A 10,266-nucleotide genomic window follows, 5' to 3' on the forward strand; every position below is an offset into this window, starting at 1 on the left:
AGGCCAGACACCCACCACGCCGGGCACCTCCGAGGGCGCACCAGGCCGGCCCCAGCTGTTGGCACCTCTGTCCTTCCAGAACCCTGTGTACCAGATGGCTGCTGGCCTGCCACTGTCACCCCGTGGCCTTGGAGACTCGGGCTCTGAGGGCCACAGCTCCCTGAGCTCTCACAGCAACAGTGAAGAGCTGGCAGCTGCTGCCAAGCTGGGAAGTTTCAGCACTGCTGCAGAGGAGCTGGCGCGGCGGCCTGGTGAGCTGGCGCGGCGGCAGATGTCACTGACTGAGAAAGGTGGGCAGCCCACAGTGCCACGGCAGAACAGCGCTGGTCCCCAGCGGAGGATTGACCAGCCGCCGCCTCCGCCACCGCCACCGCCTCCTGCTCCCCGGGGCCGGACGCCTCCCACCCTGCTGAGCACTCTCCAGTACCCACGGCCCTCAAGTGGGACCCTAGCGTCAGCCTCGCCCGACTGGGCTGGCCCTGGGGCCCGGCTGCGGCAGCAGTCCTCCTCCTCCAAGGGGGACAGCCCAGAGCTGAAGCCTCGCGCAGTGCACAAGCAGGTCAGTGCTGTGGGTGGTGGGCAGGGCGGGGCTCTTGGCACCCGGGAGTCGCACCCATGTCATGCTCCTCCTCAGTCATTTCACCTCACTCTCACCCAGCTGCCATCCCATGCTGAGTGACGCTACAACCACCCCATCCACTGGCCTGCCACATGCACTGCCCTCCCCCGGGAACGAACCAGGGACACTGTGGCTTTAAGGAACACCAGTGCCCTCTGCCCACTCCAGGACAGCTTGGGATCAGGGAGTGAGGAGTAGGGGGTCCATTCATCTCTAGTTTCTTGTGTGGCTCAGACTCTGCCCCTCTTGGCTAACACTGCCTCCCCAAATGCTTATACAGGCTGAGCTGGCCCTTGGCACAGCTGCCAGGAGGATGGGCCATCCCTGCCACCTACGCACTGCAGGCGGGATGGGTGGATATGCTTGGGTTGGCTGTCCAGCCCAGCACTGACCTCTCAGCCTGGCCTGCCATGGTGACCTCTGTGGCAGCAGAGTACAGTGCACATGCACGCGGCTCCTGGGCTGTTGGCTGCCTCTGGCTGCCATCCGGGAGACGTCTTCCTGTGGAGCTGCTCAGACAGCTAGAGGTCCCCTCCCTTGCCACTGTCCTCCAGGTCCCTATGGCTCACCCGGTACCAGTCCCACCCATCTCCTCCACACTCTGCCTCTCTGCAGCCCCTCACAGGTGTGTTTCATTGTAGGGCCCTTCACCCGTGAGCCCCAATGCCCTGGACCGCACAGCTGCTTGGCTCTTGACCATGAACGCACAGTTGTTAGAAGACGAGGGCCTGGGCCCAGACCCCCCCCACAGGGATAGGCTCAGGAGTAAGGAGGAGCTCAGCCAAGCAGAAAAGGTAACGCTGCACCCGGGCAGGGAGGGCAGGGCGGGCCTGCTGGATCCTGCCAATGGCCAGTCCCCTTCTGCCCCTTGTTCCATGTGAGGACAGCAGTCTAAGGGGTCTGGAAGAGAGCAGCAAGAGGGACATAGCTTAGACTTGAGGTTTTCAGTACAGGCTGCACATTAGAGTCACTAGGAAGTGCTGTTGGTCCAAATTGGGGACCTGATCTGATGGTCAGAACAGGGAGGACCCCTTAGCCTGGGACTGCCGAGCCGCTGAATATCTGGGGCTCAAGGATAGGGTGCCAAAGGGTGGCCTTCATGCATGAGGAGGCAGAGGAAGAGGTCAGAACAGTCGGGAGCCCCCTCTCCCAGGCCCTTGTCCCGCCAAGTTGATGCCTGCCTAAGGCCTGGACCTTGTCAGTTCGGGTCTCCCCCAGGGTGGAGGGAAGAGCAGAGTTACCAAGGTGGGGGTGGAGTCAGATTGCCACTGGGATGTTTTCTAAACCCCACGTGCACTTCCAGCGTTTGGTGGACTGTTGAACACTTCGACCATCCTCCCAGACCTTCCACAGTGCCAGCTGTCTGGGATCTGTGGGTTGTCGTGGTCCTCCTGGGAGCCCACAACCCAAGTTGATGTAGGAGCCAGTGCAAGCTCCCCAGAAAGATAGCCACCTCCCCACTCACCCTGGTGCTCTCTCCCCAGGAGAGCCTGTAGTGGCTCTCAAACAGGCTATGGGTCAGGGTGGTAGTGCTGCCTCTCCCGGGACTCGGGTGCAGTCCATCTCCATGCTGCGTTTGCCACCCTCTGCCACCCCTTGATCCACTCATGCTTTCTCCATAGTTATGTGAAGGGGGTCAGGGGACATGACCCACAGTGCTCCTAGAGCCAGAGCCTGGTGGGGAGTGAGGAAGCCTCACCCAGGCTCCCTGCCTCCTATAGCCCCATGTCCTTAGGTGTCTGGTCTCTCTTGCTTCATGGGCTACCCCTGCACCCTCTACAGCCAGAGCAGCTTCCTGGTGTGGCTCCTTTTGCCCCCCGCCCATGCCTCCCTTCTCCTGAGAGGCTGAGTCAGATATGGAGAGCCCAGACCACTTTGCTCCTCAACTCTCTGCTGTCCTCTCCCCATCCTTTAGTCCCCATCACCCCAAGTCCCACGGTGCTAGGATCATGAAGAAAGAGAATCACTCCGTGTGACCTGATTACCCCATCTTGGCCTCAGTTTCCCCTCCACAAAGGTCCCACAACTTGGCACCTTCGTTTATTTCAAAAACTTCGAGACCCTCATTCCTGAGCTTTGGGTTTGAGTCTTCATCCGCCTTATGGCCCAGTGGAGAGACACTGTATGGGGACAGGCTACAGTCTCATTCCAGCTGCTGGTCCATTTCCCATTGGGCTCCCTCCCACCCAGTGCCCCGCTCAGGCTGACAGGCTATGCTCTCTGTCTGGGTGCTGTGCCCATGGCACGCTGCCCCCCTGGCAGGACCTGGCAGTGCTACAAGACAAGCTGCGAATTTCCACCAAGAAGCTGGAGGAGTATGAGACCCTGTTCAAGTGCCAGGAGGAGACGACACAGAAGCTGGTGCTAGAGTACCAGGCACGGCTGGAGGAGGGTGAGGAGCGGCTGCGGCGGCAGCAAGAAGACAAGGACATCCAGATGAAGGGCATCATCAGCAGGTGAGGCGGCCTGCCCACTGCCTGCAAGGCTCCTAGCCTGGGGCATGGCTGGTCTGTTGAAGGAGAAGAGGGGGTCTTGGGCTCTGGGACAGTGATACCGCGTCCAGTGTTTGCTGATGCTGGGGTGCAGAGCTGTGGGTGGCACTAGTCAGGGCCAGCTTCCTGAGGACCTGAGGCAGAGTCAGGGTGTCTTACTAAATTCTCAGGGGAGTTGAGCAGATGGATTTGAGGTACCAGGAAAGACAAGACCCCATTTTGGGCAGGAAAAGTGGGAATATCAGTTACATTCCACAGGTGAAGGTGGGGGGAGGGGAGAAGGGTGCAGCCTGACCCCCAGATTTCTCCCAAGAGCGTCTGGGTGGGGCTGTGGAGGAGAAGTAATGTGGGTGGGGACGGAACGAGGTGACGATGCTGGTTTGCGATGTGCAGTGTGATAAAAATACACAATGAATGTTTTAAAAATTTAATTATAGTAAAAACCACATTGCCATTAATCCTCCTTGCTTGGAACACACTTATCCCTCGTTCCTTCTACTCTCTGAAGCAGTTCTGCAAGTCCTCTTTGCTCAGCGTCTTTATGAGCTAGGACCCAAAATATGGTGGCCTCTGTTGCCATCCAGACGAAAAGCAGGCTCATAAAAACATGAGTGAGTCCTCATCCACTTTATTCACCAGACAGACCTGGAACTGGCGCTTCCTCAAAGTCAAAATGACCATGAAAGGCAAATGTTGCGAATTGATTCAGGTCCTCAAGTCAGCCACAGCACAACCGAAGACACCCGCAGAAGAGGACTTCTAGCACTGCTTCAGAAAGTGGCAAGAACGATGGGACACGTGTTTGCAAAGCAAGGGGGAGTATTTCAGGGGGATTAATGGCAGTGTGTCTTTCACCGTGAGACTTCTTTTTCTCATTGAGTTTATTGGTACTTTTTAGATACATGGTATGGTTACATTCATCATAGGGATCTGGTACCTTTACGTGATGTATCTTAGTTCTTATTTTTTTCCCCATTCCCCTGCCCTTCCTTCACCCCCTCCACCTTTCCCTATTTACAAAGATTTTGTTTCCATTTTTTTCCTTTTCTCGTATTTTTCTTTCCCTTATTTCCTTTCCCCTACCCTTCCCACTTCCCCTACTCCTTTAGCCCTTTTCTTCCTATTTCACACTATCAGTTATACAGTTTGAACCTTATTTAAACTTTTAGTTTTTCACACTAGAGAAACTATTCAGTATTTACACGTGTGTCCTATTTATTTCACTTAATACTATAAACTTTAAGTATTTTTCAGTTATACCTTGTATGTTTGGTTTCACGGTGTCCAGGTTGTTGCGGGGTGGGGAGGACTGTTGGTTTTAAAGGTGACTCACCTTCTTTGAAGCCTTACCCAGGTCCTGTGTTGACTCCCCTGTGTCCCTCTGTCTCCCCCTGAGGTGGGGTTGATATGAGTCGTCTTTGTGTGTACAGAAAGGGAGTGCGGCACAGGTGTAGCTTCCAAGCCCGCACACGACTAGCGTGAGAGGAGAGGTGCTGTGGATTCCAGCTTATTTATCTGCACTGTCTAAGACCCCCTCACCTGGACATGCTGAGCAGGTGTGTGGTAGCCAGAGTTACCCTGTCTGGCTTCATTCTTTGTCCACGGTATAAACCCTTTCCAAATTCCTCCTGTGTAGATCACCTGCTGTTTCTTCCTGACCATTGTTTGCTTCATATACCTGTGCTTTTGTTCATTATAAAATGGTTAGCATGAGCAGAAGGGAGGTGACTAGAAACCTGCTGTTCACCCAACCTCCCGCTCTGCCCTTGGCTCCCCTGTGTGTGGTTTGTTCTAAGACAGTTTGCAACCTCCCCCTCCCCATTGTGTCTGTTCTCTGAAAGGCGCATGCCCTCCTGAATTCGGTGGCTAACTTTACGCGTTTATTTCTACTAACCAATCCTGATATGTTTCCTCCCTAGTGTAAAGGCCAGTTTAGTTAATAATGTTCAGTTTTCTGTATCCTTATTCCTTTTGCTGTCTGCCTTTTTGTGTCGTTCTGTTAATTATTGAGGAAAGGATATTGAGCTGTCTAATCATACTTAGCTCTCCTTTCGTTTCTATTGGTTTTTGCCTCACTTGCCCTGATATCCTATTCTTAGTTCCCTGAATGTTTAGGATTTTTATGTGCTCTTGATGAGGTGACCCCTTTATCATTATAAAGATCTTTTTCTCTTCTTTTTTGAGGTACTGTGGATTGAACCCAGGACCTTCTCACAGAGCTACATCCCCAGCGCTCTTCAGATTTGTTTGTTTTGAGACAGGGTCTCATTAAGTTGCCTAGGCTGGGCTTCTTGAGATTCTTTTGCCTTAGCCTTCCAGAGTACTGGGATTACAAGCTTGTGCTCCCACACCTGGCTAAACTTTCCTTTATCCCTTGTATGTCCCTTGCTCTGAAATCTGTGGTGTCTTTTATTAACATAGTCACTTCAGTTTTCTTTTGACTTGAGTTAGTATGATACATCCTTTTCTATCCTTATATTTTTAACCCATTGTCTTATTCCATTCAAATGACCGCGGTGTTTGACTGTGTAATTTATATGCAGCAAAAGTTTTTTGCATACTGTTTGGAAAGCTGGGTGTCCAAGATCGCCACACACTGATTTGGTGCCTGGTGAGGGCTTTCTCTTTTAGATGGTGCCTTATTGCTGTGTCCTCACATGGCAGAAGGGGTAAGCAAGCTCCTTCTGGCCGGTCTTGTAAAGGCATTTATCCCAATCATGAGGGCAGACTTCAGCACCTAATTACCTCCTAGAGCCCCACCTATTAATACCATCACTTTGGGGTTTATGTTTCAATGTATAAATTTGTTAGGGAACAAATATTCACACCATAACGCCCATTTATATATATAAAAAGTTTTCTTTATAGATACCTTATTGCTGTTTCTGCTTTTTAGTCAATCTAATAGTTTCTTCCTTTTATTTGGAGTATTTAGACCATTTATTTATTTATTTTTGGGGGGGGGGTACCTGGGGATTGAACTCTGGACCTTGCACTTGTGAGACAGGCAGTGGCACCACTGAGCTAAATCCCCAGCTCTAGACCATTTACATTTCATGTAGTTATCAATATGATTTTTAAATGTTTTGCTATTTGTTTCCTATTTGTAGCACTTCTTTCTTTTTTTATTTCTGCTTTGTTTTGGATGGAATATTTACTGATTCCATCATATCACCTTTCTTGGCTTACCAGCTCAATCTCCCCAGTGCTGTAGGACAGGGGCTGAAAGGCTTCCTGTAAAGAGCAGATAGTAAGAGTCTTCTGGCTTTGCAGACCATATGGTCTCACTGCAGTGTTTCAACTCTGCTGTTACAGCTGAACTATTTCTGTGGTATCAACCATACAGAAGCAAGCAGTGGGCTCGGTTTGGCTTCACCCTCAGGATCTCGTGACAGGGACTGTCATTCTCTTTATTTTCTGTACTTATTGTATCTTTTCTCTGGCAGTGTTCATGGTATTTTTCTTAGGGTCAGGTGTAGCTCAGTGATGGAGCACTTGCCTAGCATGTACAAGGCCTTGGGTTTGATTCCCAGCACCACAAAAATAATAATCTGTCTTCATCACTATCACCAGTCTGATTATTGCTTACCTTGGTAGGGTGTTCTTTGTGTTTCTTGAGTTTCGAGGTATATGGCCCTGTCTCCCATTTCTTTTTCTGGGTCTCCTATAACAACTATGTTAAGCTGCTTTATATGGTCCCACACACATCTGATGCTCTGTTTTCCTTGTTTTGTTTTGTGTGTGTGTGCTTTAACTTGCTTTCTACAAATTTGCTACTTATATCATCTTACCCTGTAGTTTTTACCTCTGACATTATATTTTTCACCTGTAGAATTTCATTATGGCTTAAATTCCATTCGTTTTTTTTTCTCATCCTGTTTGTATTTTCATCAACATGTAGAACATATATATAATAGTTGTTTTAATATGTTTGCCTTTTAATGCTGTCATCTGTGACATTTGAGTCTGCTTATACTTAAAAGTTTTTCTCCTAGGACCAGGGATTTAGCTCAGTGGGGCTGTCACCTGCCTCGCAAGTGCAAGGTTTTGAGTTCATTCCCTGGTTCCAAACAAAAAAAGTTTTTCTCCTGGCTGTAGGTTTTATTTTCCTGCCTCTCTGTATACTTGGTAATTTTGGTTGCGTACCAAATGTGTTAATTTTAGTTAGGTACCGGATGTTTCTGTGTTGGTTTGAATACATTTGGAATCTCTTCTGGGACAGAGTGAGGCTGCTTGGAATCAGTGTGGTCCTTTCGAGGTTCACTTTGAAGCTTTGTTGGGGTGGGGATTTGTTAGGGCCTTAGTCTAGGCCTACTCTGGGCACACCACTGAGTCTCCTCAGGGTTCCCCTCAATGCCCCATGCCCCTGTGCCTTTCCACTCTAGCCGGTAGGAAGGAACTTGACCTATTCCTGGGATTGTTCCTTGTACTTCTTTCCAGTGGTTCTTGTCCAGCTTGCTGGTAATTTTCTCACATGCTTGCAGGTATGTATTAGAATGCATCCCAAGACTCAGGGGATCTCCTGGAAAATAAGTCGTTGTGTACCATCTCTGTGTGGTGCTCTCTCCCCCAAACCCTACAACTGAACCTTCCTGGACTCCCCATGTGTTCAGTGCTGTGAAGCTGCCCTTCCTCCTCCTCTGACCCCAGGCTGTGGGCTCAGCTCACCTTAAAGGATTCCCTTGTTAGGTGTCATTGTACCACGCACGCTGCCTGGCCAGTGTGAAACTTGGTTCAGGTATTATCTCCGGTTTTCTAGTCTGTCTGCTTGTTTTCAAGGTAGGAGTGTAAATCTAACCTATCGGAGCAGGGCATCTGACAGACTTTTCTCATTGTCTTACCTTCATGGTGCGTGGCCCACGCCTCTTCCTTGTGCCCAGCACTGCTGACCCCTGTGCACTGCTGAGGGCAGGCTGGGCTGGAGGAAGTGGGACGGTCAGGTGGAAATCAGGCCTTAGGAGCAGACAAGCTCCTCTGAGGAAAGTGTGGTAAGCAAGTGAGTGGAACAGAGGCTGAGGCCAGAGCCCGGGGAACCTGCACACCCTGGAGCAGGCAGGACCAGATGTCTGCAGAGCAATAGCCTGGGAGGCAGGCAGACCCAGGGAGTGGGGTTGGAAGTCCATCATGAGCCAGAGTGGTGCCACCTCAGAGTCTGGCACAATGAGGCCAGGGGGCCACTAGGAAGGGCATCTAGAGAAGTACTGCTCCTCCCTGCCTGCTCACCTGCCTGCACACCATACTCTACTCCCCCAGGAGAAGTAACTGCTTCTTGCTCTCTGCTTCAGGGACCCAAGCTCCCACCAGCTTGATAGCCATGCAGCGTGCAGTTATACACCTGCATATGGTGTCTTTGACTCCTGTAAGGTGGAGGGGAGTCTGTGCTTCACTTACCTCAGCACTGGGGGTACCCAGCACAGAGCCCAAACAACCTCAGTGAATATGGGTACAAACAGAGGACGCTTTAAAGCTTTTCAGGATCTTTATCCTCCCTCTGCACCCTGTGTCCTATGACAGCACCACCTGCCTCACCCCCACCCTACCCACCTTGGTTCCTGGAAAAATCATCAGGAAGGGGACAGCCCCAGGGTCATCTGGGGATTCGGGAACAGAGCTGGGGGTGGAGAGTGGAGGTAAGGAAGGAGCAGGCCGAGACATGTCTGTTGCTGGGGTAGCTGGTGTCCTCTGTCCTAGCAAGTGTGGGGGGCTTCTGGCTCAAGAAGGGGACTCTCCTGGTGTGTCCCCTCCATGCAGGTGTGATGGGATTTCCCACAACCCACCCCTTCCTTATGTGTTCCATCCAGTGCCAGCCTGACTATCTCTGTCTCTGTGTCGTAGGCTGATGTCCGTAGAGGAGGAGCTGAAGAAGGACCATGCAGAGATGCAAGCAGCCGTGGACTCCAAACAGAAGATCATTGATGCCCAGGTGGGGTCGGGCTCTGGCCCTTTGGTGGGCCACAGGTTTTAGAGGACTTGGGACGAGGCAGGAGTGACTTTGGGATGACGTTCTCAGTTGTACCTCGTTGTAGAAGCTGAGGAGGTCCCTGTTCTGAGACGGCAAACCTGTGGTCTCCGTAGACCACAGCCTCATAGAGCAGGCTGTGACAGGGGAGGGGCAGCTCCTGCCCTGTCGGAGAACTAGGTGGGTGCTGTCTTTTCTAAGAAATTCTGAGAAAGAAGCAGAAGCTGCTGCGTGGGAGTGGACAGGGGCTGGACAGCAGCTGGGCAGAAGCAACAAGGGGCTCTCGTTCAGCTCTGTGGCTTCCAGACTACATCAGGAAGGTGGCGTGCACGGGACTCGTCCCAAGCCCTGCACTTGGGGCTGTGCCTCTTTCTGGAGTAGGTGAGACCTTGTCTGGAAGGAGCTGTGGCCTCTGTGAGTGTCACATGTGCATCCCAGCGGCAGTGCCAACCTTTAGGGCTTCAGGTAGACTGCACCACTAGGGTTACTTCTTCAGGGATAAGAAGCAGGTGGCTGGGTCTCGGCCACGATGATGCGAGTCTCCTCCCTGGAGTGCTGGCTGTCCCTCAGGCCGGTGTCCCTCCTGCTCTGGGTGCACGGTGCCCTGGCCCCAGCTCTGGCCCAGTGCCTCTCAGAGACTGTGGCTCCAGGAGGGGTGGTCCTCCCTGCGGCCCAGGAGTCCACCCCGTATCCCACTGACGCCCTCCTTGCTCACAGGAGAAGCGCATCGCCTCCCTGGATGCCGCCAACGCCCGCCTCATGAGCGCCCTGACGCAGCTGAAAGAGAGGTACAGCATGCAGGCCCGTAACGGCATCTCCCCCACCAACCCCACCAAATTGCAGATTACTGAGAACGGCGAGTTCAGAAACAGCAGCAATTGTTAACCTGCCCAAGGAGTGGGGGACTGCAGTGGCCCAGGGCAGGGTCTCGGCCGGGGAGGCACCCCACAGTCGCAGCCCCAGCTCGGGTGGCCAGAGGCCGAGGTGCTCCCTTTCCCCACCTGCTGTCTGCTGTCCGGGAGGCAGCCACAGAGGGAGCCGGAGAGACTGCTGCAGCAGCGCAGGGCGGGTGGCCTGCACGCCCTGCTCCTCCGCCCAGGAAGCGCGTGTGCGGTGCGGTGCGGTGTGGTGCGGTGCGGTGTTGTGCCGTGCGGTGCGGGCAGAAGAGACTGCACACCGGGGAGCAGGGGGCCTGG

General features: G+C 52.6%; 1 protein-coding gene across 1 annotated transcript in view; it reads left to right on the plus strand.

The window, feature by feature from the left end:
• Positions 1 to 10,257, plus strand: part of Dab2ip (DAB2 interacting protein) — a 44,602-nt gene extending 34,345 nt beyond the window's left edge. Inside the window, 5 exon segments of the mRNA XM_010602953.3 lie at positions 3 to 559; positions 1,261 to 1,413; positions 2,882 to 3,075; positions 8,947 to 9,034; positions 9,788 to 10,257. Coding sequence (XP_010601255.1) covers positions 3 to 559; positions 1,261 to 1,413; positions 2,882 to 3,075; positions 8,947 to 9,034; positions 9,788 to 9,955 — 1,160 coding nt within the window. The 3' untranslated portion in view covers positions 9,956 to 10,257.
• The last annotated feature ends 9 nt before the right edge of the window (positions 10,258 to 10,266 follow it).

Source organism: Fukomys damarensis, unplaced genomic scaffold (genome assembly GCF_012274545.1).
Source record: "Fukomys damarensis isolate Sample0158 unplaced genomic scaffold, DMR_v1.0_HiC HiC_scaffold_36, whole genome shotgun sequence".
NCBI lineage: Eukaryota > Metazoa > Chordata > Mammalia > Rodentia > Bathyergidae > Fukomys > Fukomys damarensis.